Source organism: Struthio camelus, chromosome 13 (assembly GCF_040807025.1).
Source record: "Struthio camelus isolate bStrCam1 chromosome 13, bStrCam1.hap1, whole genome shotgun sequence".
Taxonomy (NCBI): domain Eukaryota; kingdom Metazoa; phylum Chordata; class Aves; order Struthioniformes; family Struthionidae; genus Struthio; species Struthio camelus.
In genome coordinates this window covers 21,026,139-21,041,589 of record NC_090954.1, presented here as the reverse complement: position 1 = coordinate 21,041,589, position 15,451 = coordinate 21,026,139, and the positions used below count along the sequence as shown (strand labels likewise).

At 52.4% G+C, this 15,451-nt stretch overlaps 2 protein-coding genes across 12 annotated transcripts in view; one reads left to right on the top strand and one right to left on the bottom strand.

Annotated features, from left to right (window-relative positions):
• SIL1 (SIL1 nucleotide exchange factor) overlaps positions 1-5,004 on the top strand; it is a 116,790-nt gene extending 111,786 nt beyond the window's left edge. For all 11 annotated transcript variants that reach the window (XM_068959135.1, XM_068959139.1, XM_068959140.1 and 8 more), the window contains 2 exons: positions 2,020-2,184; positions 4,487-5,004. In XM_068959135.1, the coding sequence (XP_068815236.1) occupies positions 2,020-2,184; positions 4,487-4,843 (522 nt within the window). In that variant the 3' untranslated portion in view covers positions 4,844-5,004. The remainder of the gene's footprint in view (positions 1-2,019; positions 2,185-4,486) is intronic.
• A 7,272-nt stretch (positions 5,005-12,276) lies between these two features.
• The window catches only part of CTNNA1 (catenin alpha 1), a 120,015-nt gene continuing 116,840 nt past the window's right edge, over positions 12,277-15,451 (bottom strand). Inside the window, exon 18 of the mRNA XM_068959782.1 lies at positions 12,277-13,565. Within this exon, the coding sequence (XP_068815883.1) occupies positions 13,278-13,565 (288 nt within the window). The 3' untranslated portion in view covers positions 12,277-13,277. The remainder of the gene's footprint in view (positions 13,566-15,451) is intronic.

Here is a 15,451-nt window from a genome sequence, read left to right as displayed (position 1 = left end):
TGGGAGGAAAGGCGTGGATAGTGGTAGCAGGCATAAAGATCAGAGACTAACCAGCATAGAAGTTGACATTTGGAAGGAGATAATTGCTGTAGCCAGCCCCGCATCCTGCCTCTGGCACTGGCCAACAGCGGAGGCTTTAGAGCAAGATGAAAAACTGGGAGAGCCCCTAGCTAAATGTGCAGCGCTGTCTGTTGGGGTAGGGGGATTCCTCACTGCCTCCCTCCCGCATTGGCATACTCCCTGGAGCATGAGATCTAATTACCCTCGCTTTAGCATGCAATGCTGCGACTGTTTATCGGCTATAAAATTATCTAGCTTCTTCTAAAAATCCAGCCCCAGCGTTTAACACAGTGACCTCCTGCGAGAGGGAATTCTGCAGGGTGAGAGAACTAGCAGCTCTCTCTATTCTTCTTTAACGTACCTGCCATTAGGCCAACGGTGATGTGCTGCCGAAATTTTGACGAGGCGCTCCCACAAACACGTGTGCCCTTAGCCCGTGCTAAAAGTCCTCGACCCAGCGAAAGGAGAGGGAGGAGGGACTGAGGAATCACTGCGCTTTCATGGAAATGCTTCCTCGATGCCCAGGTGGGAGGAAGCCCCTGCCAGAGGAACGCTCTGCAGGAAGCTCCTTGCTCAGAGACTCGTCCTGAGAACGCCTTTGTCTTGGTCCGGCGCTGGGTTTGGGGTGGGAAGGGCGGCTGGGAGTACAGACTCCCTCAGCAACTTCATCTGAAACCCACGTTGGCGACTACAATCCGATTCCTTGCAGAGAGCCTGAATTGAGCCGCGCTGGCACAGCTAGGGATAGGGAGACCCCCCGCAGCAGGACAGGGCCGAGTTCAGCGTCCCCCGCGTTTGCACACGGTCTTACTAGAGCCCCCAAGAGCTGCAACCCCCCTTTTCCCAGTAGGACAAAGATTTTACTCGCCACTGCTGGTTCCCGTGGTGTGGAGGGGCGGTTGCGGAGGGCCCGCTCCAGGTCAGGAGCCCGACGGAGGCTGGTGCCTGAGCCCCTTCCTGGACAGAGGCAGCCGGTCGTGGCAGCGAAGTGCAGATAGCTGCGTTCCCCGTCCAGCGCGGAGCGGGGCGCAGAGGCCCAAAGCGTGTTTCTTCACCCCCCCCCTCCCCCCCACCAGTCCTTTGACCTGCGGTAAAAAGGAGATGGCAACATCCACTAATTGACCAGAGGCAACTCAGTAGTCGTAGAGTAGAAACAAACTGGATCAGGGCAAAAAATTGCTGTCAGTTCTGATGTGTCCAGGAAGAGCGCAGGAAACGTGGCCCACCATTGCTCTCAAAGGAGTCAGTTCAGATCGTCGGCAGGCCCTGAGATGAGCATCCCCCATCCTGCTTCGGCAAAAGCCTTGCCCAAAGGGCAGAATATCAGCCCGGGCGGCTCGCTCAGCTCTTAACGTATCGCTTGCAAGACCCATGTTTGTCAGGCAGGCAAGTGGAAAAATCAGTTTGTTGGCCCCTAATGGCCTCCTCAGTGTCAACCCCATGCCTTCAAAAGCCTAAAAGGCAAGTTCCCAGTTACCCCAATCATCTCAAGGGGGAAGGGCTCTGTTAAGCAATGCCAGACCCTGCTTCACCCCAGCCTGGCCTGGCTCAGCCCGTCCTTGAGACTGGAAGGAGAGAGCTGCAAGGGGAGATGTTTGCCTGGGTTCAGTCCAAGTGGTAGCCACAAGCCCTTATGGGTTACTATTTTAGTGAATGTATCGAGTGTCTGTGAAGAAGATTGGGTAGACATCACCAAGGGAAGCTTACCTGCAGGTGGCAAACTGTCCCACAGTGAGCACAGGGCAGGGCTGCTTGCAGGCTTGGCCTGTGGCTGGTCCAAGTGGTCTCACAGCACTGGGAAGGACAGGAGGGCCCCGTCACCAAAGCCAGCAGAGGTCATGCTGCTTTGCATCCCTATCGACCAAGTCTGAGCTCCGCGAAACCAGTGTTTGACTGGTTATAGATTGGTGCAGAAGGGTCTGAGGTACAGAGGTAAAGACGGACCATTCTTCTCACCAGGCTCTCTTCGCCCTGTCCTCGATGCTGAGACACTTCCCCTATGCCCAGCAGCAGTTCCTCAAGCTTGGTGGCCTTCAGGTCCTCAGGAACCTCTTCAGGGAGAAAGGCATGGAGGCCCTCTACATCCGCGTGGTGACGCTCCTCTACGATCTCATCATGGAGAAGGTGAGGAACGAGCCGTGCTGGCGCGAGGCAGGGTGGAGGCACCGCATGCCGGTCTGCACGCTTCCCCCTCCACTGCAGCCAGGGCCCGAGGGGCAGTGGAGCCTCTCTGTGGGAACAGGGCAAGAAGGGCTGGATCCTGCAGTTTGGATCAGGGTGCTGAGCACCTCCCAGCATCTTGGGCACTGCTGCAGAGTGGCTGGGAGCGCCCTGGATTAGCTTGAACCTTGTTTTTTCGTTAAACCAGTGTTGCCGTTTCTACCCTAGGGTGCTTAAAAAAAGAAAAGACGAGGACACGAGTAGGAAAAACAGGAGGTGGACCTGCCGTCAGCTTGGTTTCACCGTCCAGCTGTTGTGAAATGCAGACCGTTAACAAACTGCCTAGAGACAGGTTTCTGTGATCCTGCCTGTTTTAGAGGGCCGTTGCCTATCTGTTAGTCTTACATCGGAGGCAAGCCCGCAGCTTTAGCTGTTGTATTGTAGAATACCTTGGATTACTGCTGTAAATGTCAGCTTAAAAATCCTGTTTCCTCACCACCGTTTGTTATTTAGTTTGTGTGTTTCTCTTACTCCAGAGAATGGGAATTAAATCCACTTTCGCTCTGTTTATGGCCAATTTGTCCTGCAGATTATTGCGGCTGTAATACTTGGATTTCAGGCACTGCAGAGAAATGCCTGTGTTTAAAACAGTTGTTTTGCAGGAGATTTCGTAAAGGTGCGAATTGTTTTGCTTGGTCTGGAATTTTATCAGGTGTTGGCTCTAATATACAACAAACCTGTTTATCTAGTTGCACCGAAAGGGAATGTGCCTGGGCCTTTTATCGTAACGGTTTCCATTTACTCATGTTCCACGTTTTACTGCTGTACCTCTAGCAGTCCCATCTGTTCCCAGCTCCGTTCTAACTGGAGGCAATCTGCAGACCCTACAGATTCTCGGTTTTATGTTAAAACAATGATTTTCACTGCCCTTCTGATTGCGAAAGCCACCTCCCAGCGTATAAATCACAGCACACTCTCTTTCTGAGTCTGCACAGAAAATGGGAGAAAGCTCAGTACCTGGGGAGGTGCAGAGCTGCTCCGAATGAGGTCAACGCACTGGGGGGAGGCTGAGTGAAAGTCAAACAGTCTGTTTTTAAAAGCATAAACTAACATCAGACGTGGCTAGAGCCAGCTCTCTGAACTGAAGCACAAAGAGCAGTGCTTTTGAACAGCTTTTTTTGGCCTCGTTCTTTCCCTTTCACCCCAAATACTGCGTAGCCAGTGTGCAAATGAGAGTTTTGCAGGTAGCCTTCCTGGGGGAGCGGGAGAGGGCAGATAGCACCGGCATTATTCCTCCTTTTCTCCCTCTGTCCGGTAAATCAGCAATGCAACATAGTAGGATGAAGCTCCTGGCAGCAACTGCCCAAGGCACCGGCAGAAGGCAGTTGCCAAGCTGAGCTGGGCTCCTAAGTAAAGGTCAGAGAAAATGTCACGGGAGTCCTCAGGGGCCCGAATGGCCCCTGAAGACAGGCGTGTCGATGAGCTGCCTCCTCGCAACAGGCTCCTTGGCACGCTCGCCACCGACTGCCTTCGCTTTGTGCCGCAGCTCCGCGTGTCTGCTCGTCAGCCCTGCCGAAGCCCCGATCTTCCCTTAACGATAACGCCGAAGCAGGCAGGCTGCTGTTATTCAGAGCTAATTAATGAAGCACATACATAGTAATTATCACAGGGGGCCACCAGCCAAGCCGGGAGGAATACTCCGTAAGGGAAGCGGAGCCCGTTTAGGGAATTTGACGCTGTCAGCAGCAGCTCCTCCACCTAAGCTGTAAAGGGCGTTTGGCTTTGTGTTCCCTGCGGTGCCGTGGTGGGAGGGTTTTCCTTCCTGGTAAAGACAGCTCCTCACCTTGCCCCAGCAGCACTGCTGGGATCAGGCATTTCTCTCTAGCAAGGGAGCCAGCCAGCACTGAGCAGCCTGGTCCTCGTGGGCCCGTTTGTGCTCTAAGCATCATCCGTACTGCCCCAGTGCAGCAGCGCCCAGCAGCTATGGAGCCAGGGTGAATCATCAAACAACTGCCTGGAAGAAGTGCAATGCCGGGAACTGACTTCACGGCAACTTTTCCTGCATGTCCCCCTCCCCCTGTTTCCTTAATAGAGTGGAAGGGGGCAGATGTTGAATTGCCCAGGATTTGCAGTCGATCGAGTGTGTCTTGCTCCATCGCTGTCAGAGCTCGTCCTTAGACAGCTACCGCGTGGATCAGTGTGTCTGGTTTGGCTTCCTCTCTCTGTGCTCCTTTGTCCTTAATCAATGTAACATGATTTCCCACAGGTGCTGCTTGAGGAATCTCAGAACGGAGATCAAATGGAAGAGAAAATTCAGCAGTACCAGCAAGTCAAGCTGGTGCCAGCAGTGGTTGAGCAGGACTGGTGTGTGATTGTTTCCAACCTGTTGGCCATGCCGGAGCATGACACTCGGGAGAAGGTCCTCAAGACGGTGAGTGTGCTGATGGCCTTCTGCAAGGAGCGCTACCAGGGTGACCAGACCCTTGGCACCACGCTCAGCCTGCTGCGCAGTGAGTACGAAGAGCTGGCAGCAGAGGAACAAAGGGAAGGTGACAAAGATGGCTATTTCAAGGAACTCCTTGGCTCTGTAAATACCATCATTCAGGAATTAAGATCAGAATAGGTGTAATTTCACTTAAATTTCAAGTAACTCCAGACAACAGCATGAATTTTGATGGCACTTGTGTAAATGCACTTTTGAATAAACTGCTGGACTAAATGAGATCTCTCCACCATGCAAGTGTCCCAGTAGCTTCTTGATTAAAGCACAAGTGTTTGGGGGCATATTTTCCTTTGCGTGAAGTTCTTCTGGATAAATAGAGGTACTAAGAGGTATAGAGGTAACATTTCAGCTTACATCACTAATGCAAGTAGTGCCAATGACTGAATTGTTTTCAGTCCATCTGGAGGAACACAGAGATTCACTGGAGTGGGAAGGACAGAGAGATGTGGGACTGTCCTTGTGCAGCTCTGACCTGCCTTTTCTTTTTCCTGGGGCCAATCTGCAGAACCAACTGTAATCTTGTATTTGCTTCTCTATAATGTATCATAGCATTCAAAAAGTGCAGTTTGCTGTATGTTTTGTTTTGCGCTTCTGCTTAACTTGAGATGTGTGGGGAAGACTGAGTGACATATCATTGAAATGCTGGTTGGAGGCACCCTTTGGAGGTCTCCAGTCCAGGCTTCGCTCAGAGCAGGGCTATCCCTCCATCAGGTCAGCATGGTTTTGTGCTGCTGAGTTTTGGCTGCCTCTGAGAAGCTCAGCTCCACCAACCCTCTGTGTGGGTCATGTTTGCTAGGACCCGCTCCGTCATGGCAGCCCTCCTCTGGGCAATCTCCACGTGGAGGCCAGCCAAGTAAGATCGTTCTGGGAGGCAAAGTGTCTATTCAAGCCCTAGTGCGGTACAGCCACGAAACCACTCGTTCCATAACAGATAACCCCCTGGTGAAGCACACTTCACCCTACAAAAAGCCCCACTGATGCTTTCAGCTTCTGTTCTTGTCCTCTTTGTCTTTGGAGATGGGTTCCAAGATGATGTGCTCTACACACGAGTCCTCCGTGCCGCCTTAGAGACTGTCTTTTTGGGAAGATGTTCTGTGCCCTTCTTGTGAGGTTGGTTCTGTCCCTTCGCAGGTAGGCCTTCCTCAGATGAGGCACTGCTATGGAAGAAACCAAAGTCTTGCTCGTGATGCTGGCTGCACAGCTCCTAGGCCTCTCCCTTGCCTGGAAGGACTGAGGACAACATTACCTGTGCCCCTGTCCCCAGGCCTGTCCCCCTTCCCTTGCTGCAGAGCCCTGCAGTCACCCCGAGCTGTTCCGGCTTTGCCCTGTCTATGCCGTTGGCACCCCATGGGCGAGCAGCAAGAAGCAGGAGTGGGGAGGCCAGACGAGCCCTGGCAAAGGCTGCAGCATTTCAGGTCCAGGTGCGCGGCAAATCTTCTGGATGATACATGTGGGTGTCTGTCCAGTGCAGGAGGGAGTCACCAGCTGCTGACGCTTGTCCCTTCCTCTTGGTAGTGCTGGTCTTAATGAGACGACTTGGGGTGTCCAGCCTGACCCCCTTCTCCAACAGTCATGTTCATCCTCCTCTGTCACCAGGGCTCTGAACATGTTCTTGAGATGAGCACCTGGAGGTGGGGTTGAGCCCCCACTTCCTGCTCGGTAGGTGCCTGCCACGGCCAGGCAGAGGGAAGCAGGAGGGGATGCGAGTCCTTCCCTTCCTTCCTGAGGTCTCCTGCTCAGCAGGGATGCTTTCATGCCAGCTGCCGTTTCCTGCTACATGTACTCGGTGCAGGCCTGGAGAGAGGCAGCTGCCCACCCAGCACCTGCGAGGCTGCCTGCTCCAGGGCCCCTCATGCACAGGTCATGGCTGTGCAGAGGCATTTCCACGACCACATGCCGTGGTTGGAGATGGGAGGCCAGCACAAGCCTTTCTGCACGTTCCTGGCTGAAGGGCACTTACTGCAGGGCAAGTTTTGCAGGCGCCTGGGAGCGACAGCCCTGGTGAGATGGTGACAGGAGCCTGGAGATGGCACATTGCCTTCGGGGCCTAATAGTGAAGCATCTGCAGCTTTCCAGCTGCCCACTGCACCTTGCCCACCCTGACCAGAGCCGTCCCCGTGCCAGGGCAGGGCTCACCCGAGCTGATGCCACTACACACGCTCTTGGTGCTTTCACATTGCAGATAAGTGTCCTTTGAAGGCTGGACGAAGGCCACCAATTCCATCTCTGCTGTAGCCACCAGACCTAAGAGGAGAGACCCAACGCTTTATCCTCCAGTTCACCCTGCTTGCCTGTCACGCCCATTTATAATGCATATATTGGGGAAGCCTTGAACACTAGGCTTTTAGTTTTCTCTTGGCACACAGAGGCCTCGATGCCACATGTCGCTGTGCCTGGATCAGCCCTGAAGGCAGCTCCTCGGGTGCTCCCATACCAGCTCATTAGCGCCTGCTCGCGCGGCTGGTGTGTTTGCAGGGCATGCTCCAGCTCCATGGCTGCTCTGTAATCACAGTGGCTCCTGCTGCCTTTCCCCACCGGGACTCCCTAATGATGATATAATAATAATAATAAATAGTTGTATTTCTATGGCAGCCATCTGCCACTGCTTTGCGGAGACAGTGCTAACAGGAGGAACGGAGATGCCCAAGGCCTTCGGCACCAGGAGGGTCTTGCAGCAGCAAGCAAGGGCCCCTGCGCTGGCCCAGCTGCTTTGCCAAAGCCATAAGGTGCAATGGGGAAGGGATGGGTCTGATACCCCTTCGTTGTCCTGCGAGCCGGGAACTGCCCAGCCCATGGTGCAGCGCCCAGCGCTGTAAGCCAGGAGCTTTGACTTGTCCAGATATGGCCCCATCCAGCGACTGGCCTGGGGCATGGGCCTCTCCTCTGCCCTTTAATGACTGCCTTAAAGCCTCGAGGCTCAGTGCAGCCTTGGCGGCCTGATGGTCATCACTGAATTGGGTGGTTTTCTAGCAATTTTTCTACTGAACTCTTTTGGAAGCCCTTTTTTGGAAGGGCATCTTTGCAGGCGGCACGGCCGCTCTTTAGGCACGGGCCCTGGCGCCTCAGCAGCGCATTACTATTCCTACCGAGCAGCAATGGTGCAAGGGTGAGACTCCCGCAGCAGCCTCAAGCCCGGAGCAGAGACGTGGGCTCGGGACTCGTGCCGGCTCGGCAGCCGCGAGTGCTCAGCTGCTAGCCAGGTGTGAGATGTGTGCTAGCATGGCCTGGCATTAGCAGGGAGCTACAGGCAACCGGTACCTACAGGTCCCTCTCTGAGCAGGGACGCACCTATTGCTTTACTGGCTGCGTTTGGTTTCAGCACGGCTGTGTGGCAAGAGCAGCTGTTTCCATCACGGCTACTCCCTCTCTGGGGCGGCGGCAGGCGGTTGATGCGCTAATGTTATGGGTGCAATTGCAAGGAAAAAAAACAAAAAACCCCACACACAAAAACCAAAAAAAAAACCCCTCCCACCTACATGATTTGTTGGCAGGGGAAATGTGATTTAGACCCGTCCCTGATAAAAGGGACAGCCTCCTTCCCGTGGCGAAAGTGCAGCGCACCGACCAGCGCGATCCATCGGGCTCCTTCAGGGCCATTAACCCTTCTGGGCGCTAAAATACTTCTGGCTATTTTTTACAGCTTGTCAATTGTCATTGTTAAGAAGTAGGGCTGATGATTATAAATAGTGTGTGTGTGTGTGTGTTTTTTTAAATAGTCTTTTTTGGGGGGATTGGTTTCAGGCTGGGACTTAAAAAGTGGTTGGTTGGTTTTTGCTTTCTTCCTTTTCAGACCTGCGTTTCCCAGCTGGCCCTGGCTGAGTTTTGTTTGGGGGGGGGGGGGGGGGGTTTGTTTTTTAATAACTAAATCTGCTAGGAAAAGTCATCAGCTGGGGGCGGGGGGGGGTGAGCCGGTGGCCACGTCGCCCGCAGGAAGGCGCGTTTGCAGTTTGAAGCCTTTGCTGCAGCGAGCGGCTGGTCCCCCCCCCCCCGGCGTAGCCCCCGCTCGGCCCCGGGGAGGGTGCTGCCCCCGCGCCGGTGCCGCCGCGCTCCCACTTGCTGGTTTTCCAGTTAAAAAACCCCTTTGGTGGAGAAGACGAATACAACAAATTAACGCAAAGGCCGAGCGCCTCAACCACGACATGGCCAATCACCCAGGCAGCTTCGCTCCAGCCGTTAGCGAGCGCGTGAGCCCGGGGAGACGGGCCCGGCCGGCGCCCTTCGCCACGACCCCCGGAAAGGCGGCCCCGTCCCTCCGCCCCTCCGGCCCGCGGGGACGAACCGGCTCCCGGGGTGGGGGGGGGCGCAGACGCGGGCCGGCGTCCCCGTCCCCGCGGTGGGCGCAGCTGGCGTGGACACGCGGACAGGGCTGAGCCTGAACGGCGGCGGCGGTTCAACCTCGGCCTGGAGCCCTTCACAAGCCATTAAGGCGGCAGAAATTCAACGCGGCTTAATTCACTGCCGAATTGAATTAAGACCACTTTATAGGCTGAGCAAGAGGAGCGACTCAGGGCTTTAGCGTGGTTTAACTAACACGCCGTGAAGACAGTTAGGGCTGGTTGCCCTGCGGGGGCCGGCGGAGAAAGGCAGTGCAGCAGCTGGCGCCCCCCCCGGCCCTCGCGCCCCTCCGACCGGCACAGCGGGACCGTCCCCAAAGCCGCGAGCGGCGCCGGGAAGCCATGGTGCCCCCCCCCCCCGGCCCCCCCGGGTCCTTAGCCTGCCACAGTTGGGGGCGAAAAGGGGCTGGGGGGGACCGCCCAAATCCTTGCTGTTCAACACTCATGTCAGTGTGTGTTAGACGGTGGCGGGGGGACATCGGTGATTAAGCGCCGCTGAATTTCCTCCTCTGCCCGTGGGCAACGCGTGCGTGGCTCAGGCCGCGAGCAGCCAAGGGGCACCAGCGCGCGGCCCCTCACGGCGCCGTGAGGTTAACAGCTTCCACCGCGGCCGGAGGCGCCGCCCGCCCTCGGGCGAGGTGGCGTCAAGCGAAAGGCAGGTTGTTCTCCGAGCGGCGGCGGCGGCGCCGGTTTAGGCCCAGCTGTCGCCCGGCAGCTGCTCTCCGTCGCCCGCGCGACCCGGCGGGGAGGGCTCTGCCGCTGTGCTCGTTCCCCGCTTCGGCCAGAGGACGCGCACGCCCCCCCCGGCAGCCGCAGCGCAGCCGGCCGCACAGGCCCTTCCCCGACGCTGCGTTACGGCCGGGCTCCCGCCCGCACCCCCAGCCCGGGGGAGCTGCGCGCTGCCCGCGCCTTGGCGGGACCTGGCGGCCGGGCTCGCCTGGGGCTCCGCGCCGGGCGGCTCTGCGGAGCTGGCGGCCCTTCTCGCTCCACCGAGAGGCCGAAGCAGAAACACCAACTGTTTCGCTCCCAAAGAGCAGCGATTCCTTCGTTATCAGCCTTCCTCCAGGCCTTCCGCATCAGGCTTCAGTCTATTCAGAAAAGTTACCCGCGTTTAAACAGCCGGAAAAAGCCTTGCTGAGTGATGCCGAGCCATCCACTGATTTATACAGTTAAAAATGATTCACAACAGGCAACTATGAAGTTCACGCGCTTGGCTGATGTAAAGCCAGTTTATGAACAAGGAATTTGCACGGGGTTTAAAACCAGGCCTTTGCTAAGCCGGGGCATGGCGCGCCTGTTCAGACAAGGCTTGTTAGGGTGAAGGGCGGTAGTACAAGAGCTAGGTATCGAGCACCACGTAGCTATTTATATTGCAGCACAGAAACTGAACATCCCATTTACTGCTACTCTGAATTCCCCCCTGCTTCGGCCGGATCGGGCTTTGCTTCCCCATCAGCCAGCGACAATGCATTTCCAACCTCAGCAATTAAGTTACATCCATTGTAGTTTTCACCTTGATGTGCCTCTCCCCTATCCATCGAACGCAGTTCTCGCCGGAGCAGCAGCCCGCTCCCCCGGTCGCTGCGGAGGAGCCTGGGTTTAGAGCAGGTCACAGTCCCCATTGAAAGGAGATGGTTGAAAGCTGAGCCTTGTGGTCCAGGTAAGGGACTGCCCCGATCCCCAGGCAGCCGGAGGCGCTCTCCTCCGGCTCGCGTCCTCGCTCAGAGGCCCCACGCAGACGACCGGAGCCGCCAAAGCCACCGGGCACCAACAAGGCGCCTCCGTGCTCGCGCGGGAGCCGCGAGCACCTTCTGCGGGCAAAGCCCTGGCTGAACCCCTTCTTCCTTAACGCGAGTCTCCAGCCACTTTGCCACCGCGCAGCAAGTGCTCAGGCAGCCTCTGGGCTAGACTGCAGCCGAGTGGGTTTATTTTATTTATTTTACTTATTTTTATTTTTTTAAAAGACTGACATTTTGGGCAGCCCCTTAAATCTCTGTTCAGGCACTTAAGATCCAGGTCTTAACTCTTCCTCTCTCGCATGGGAGTCTTGAGGGCGGCGTCGCCCTCCTGAAGCAAGGAGGGTCCCTTCTTCCTCTGCGCGACGGACTCACTTGCAACATCCTTCTGGCTTTCATCCGGGTGTCCAAGTGATCTTTCAATCAAGTGAAACTGTGTTTTAATTTGTTGCTGACTTGATGGGCTTGAAAAGTTCATAGCATAAAATACACTAATGTTTACCTAAAAGGTAAGGGAGAGAAATTTTTCTGTACATCTTAATATACTTTTTTTCAAGCTAACAATTTTTTTGAGTTTGGGGTTTTTTTTATGCTTCTTGGGCTTTTTTTGGAGTAATGCACTTATTGGGAAGAGAGCCGTTGAGCAGCCCAAGGTGTGTAACATTTGAAACAGTTATTTTAATAGCAAGAGAGAAAAAGAACTGTGCTGTATAAAACTGGACATCAGTTATATACAGATATACAACACACCTCTTTCAATAGCCCCTGAAAGCCACTGGGACGAGCACATTAGCTTGCCCTCCAAGCAGATGCATGTTTAGATGTTACAGGCACATAAAAACGATTATATAATTCAGCTGTTTATCTTTTATACTCAAGAGACTAAAATGCTTGAAAATGCAATAACCTCTGCAAAAATATCCTAGGAATTCTGATCAGCATTTTTGTAGCGTGACACTAATAATTTTGAATATATTTATAGCTCAAATTATTTTTTCAAAAAGCTGGACTATATCGTAAGCTGATCAAGATAAATCACATTACAACTTAAGCACAACCAATGATTGGCTCTCAAATTTACTCGCAGTTAAAAACATTAAATACAGAACAGGCCGCTTTCCATTTTTAATGTATGCTTTATAAAAACAGCAAATGAGACTTTGACCTGCCCAGATGCTTCTTCTTGAATACTGGACTTTTTATTGGTAAGTGTAAAACACACTGGAATTCATAAAATTTAAATAAGACAGCAAAATTATACCTTGTAGCTATAGTTATCACAAATAATGTATAGTCTAAATTGCAGCCTGAATAAACATTATTTGCTGGGTTTCTTTGCAAGCCCAAGGCAGGATGCAGAGCAATTATTAGCAGTGAGCTACAATGACAATTTGCATTTGAATGCGGGGTGGCAGGAGGGGACGGGTGGGTTGGAAACACGCTACATTCACAGCGCCACTACATTCACAGCGCCACAATACACTGGCTGGTAAAAGCAACTTTATTAGTGTCCTGCAGCAAAATACATTAGTAATTTGTAACCAGGCATTAAAATTCTTGTCTTGTGTCATACAAAAGTAATCAGTTTTCTTCATGATGCGTTCTAGGTTTTACTGGATTTGCTCCCGGTAATCCCACTTCAGAAAGGTACGCGAAAACCCTTAGCCTTGACCTTGACCTGCTGCAAAGTCACCTGAAGATACTCCACACACAAAGCTTAGCTGGAAATGACCCATCACAGCCCAAGTAGGGGTCTGGAAAAGCAGCAAGACGCAGCTAATGCACCACGAAGCACTACCCAAATCCAACCTCCTCCTGCCTCGGCCCCTTCCCCTGGAAACCTCCCCACCTCCAGCAACCCCCAAACCAACCCGAACCCCATCACGCTCCCTCAGCTTAGGAAAGCCCGCTGTAGTATTTTACTTTTCCAGATGGTTTTCAGTTGTGATCGTAAGGTGGTGGCAGCGCACCTAGCACTTGCTCTATTTTCATTTTCGTTTTAGCACGTACAGCTCATTCCCTCTCCACCGCCAGCAGGAATACACTATTACATACAGCAATTCTTTAGTTATCGAGTGAAAAGGTCTAATTTCTCCCTCTTGATCACAATGCAAAACTGCAGTCACTGGATGTGTAGCATGATTCAACTAACAACGTTAACCATTAGTGTTACTGTAAAATCCTCTTTGGTTATAGAATAGTTTGTTTAAAGCAAGATTATACAAAATAATTTTCAGCTAGAAATATGCCCCAGAAATCTAAAAGCAGTCTAAATTAACACACTTTTGCAGGCTGAAGTTATATTGATAGGACTTATAAATTTGAGCGTTTCCCCACGTAATCTAAACAAAGTTATCAAAATTATATTAAGTAAATACATTTTAAGGAATAGTAAACTTTGGAAAATCCTTAGAATATTAAAAGTAGAGTTCTGGAAGTAGCAGTAGTGGACTAAAGGAAAAAATAACCAACACAGAAACCTCTTTAAATACTTTCCATAGCCTTGAATTCACTGAGAGCCTGCACTGGATTAACATGTTTCTTCTGGGATGCTCTTTTGATTTTCGTTTGAGTTTCATCTTGTTTCTCTCGCTTGACCAGGGGTTTCTTCTCTGGAGCCTTCATTTTCCAGGACACGGCAGGGAGGTTGAGCGAAGCCATTCCCTGCGACTTCTGGTACTTCGTAGATGCCACGTAGGAAGCCTTCACCGTTTGCACCACAGCGTTCATCAGGTTCTTGGCTGCTTGGATAAGAGACATAGCACTGTCCACCTGAAAAACAGGAACACACGCACGAGTGTCATGTACCACAAAAACGAGACAAACCAAAGACAGTGTTCCAGAAAGCATGATAGCCCTGGAGCTTATTTCATAAGAGTACTTGAAAACTGCTTTTCCCCCTTTTTTTTTGTAATCGGATATTTCAAAATCGAGGCCACATTTTTCTTTTGACACTAAGTGGTAAAAAAATGACTTGCGTCCTAAGGCGGGGGGGTGGGGGGGGGAAACCCGAACAGCACTTGCACTTTATCGGTGCCGTTTCCATATTAATGGTAATCTAAAAGATTTGTATACCACTCTCTGCTTTAGTGGCTAAGCTTTAACAGCAGCTCATTCGCTAATGAAATTTATAAAGCCGTGGTAACATCTTAATCACTGATTAATAAATATTTAAATCATACTAGAATATTAAGTTGTAATAAAAAGGAAGCAGTGGAGTTGTATCTTTAGACAGGGCTGAAGCAATTTCAGAGGTGGTTCTGGATCGACAGGAGCACGAACGTGAGGAAAAAGTGCCTTTTCCGAAGCTCCAGGCCATGGCCAAGAGGAAGTGCCAGAAGCGGCGGAGGAGGCAGGAAGGGGCACAGGAAAGACAGGAGAATCACTGAAGTGAGCCCGAGCGGTGCAGCACTTCCCTGGAAAGCTGGCGGATGCCGGTGCCGTGCACTGGACGCCTACGACGGCATCGAGACACCCCTTCAAAGCCGAAAAACCAGACGGACCCCGAGGGTTTACCCAGTAAAGTCTTGCACCATTAATGCCCATTTCTCACGTGAACGCTAAGCTGTTTTTTGGCATTTTGGGATTGCAATTTGGAGAGGTAACAGCTGAATTAAGAGCATGTGGAAATGCAATGGAAAAGGAAAAAGAAAAGACTGAATGAGACTTGCAATAGCGAGGGAAGATACCAGCTCTGGGAGTTACAGCCAGCCAGGGAAACCAACACCTTACGGATTTGCTATACTACTGGTTTAATAACCCTCGATTCCCACGTGCTGGTGGGAGTCTGCTTTGAGCCAAATGTTGTAACTCGCATCTATGCAATTGAATTAGCAACGTAAGTTGTAAAACTGAACGTTAAGTCAACTTAAATTTATTACTCGCTGCCTGTGCGTTATGACACTACCAACTGCTGAGTTCTGGCATGAATTTGCAAGCATGAAACCTGCTCACAGGATTCCCCTTTTTAAACCAAGGGCTGCAGAAAGGTAAAATGCATCAATGGTTCAAGGGGGGGAGGGCTAGCACCCAAACTATTTCCTCCCAGCTCAAAACCTTAACCATGAGGCTGCAAAATTATTTCCCCACTCTGTTACCTGTTTTCCTGCTTGATGATTTCTGGCCCTGGCTGAACAGTCCGGCCCCAACCGAAACGGCACAGGACACTTCCACCGAGACTGGGCTGCAGCCTAGTGACTGCAGCGTCCTCCTGGCCAAAGGGGAGTTTGGGGTTTAAACGCTCGCAGGCAAAGAAGGGGCTGAAGCCCCGTCCCACTTAGGAAACGTTTCAACCTCTGATGCCAGCGGTGGGCACCACTTCCGAACGGAAGTGGCCGCTGTCGCCCTTTTATGCGTGTTTGGCATCATTTCACCCGCCGCAGACAAGAACCTCTCTTGCGAATGCCAAATGATTTTTGGCAGGATTTCAGCTTTCTCTGTATTCGGCTTGAACTGAGCTGCCTCTATACACCTAAATTCCAGTGCTGCACACATCTAAGAAGGATCTGGGGGAAAATCTCCAAGCTGTTGCTTCTCTAGCAGCAGGGGCTTTGGTTGCTTTCCTTCTGGTGCTGTTATCTCCCTTTCCAAGTTGTTTTTGAGTACCAAAACAGCCTCAGGGGGCAGGTCTGGTAGGTCCTTGGGAGCTGCAGTGTGCC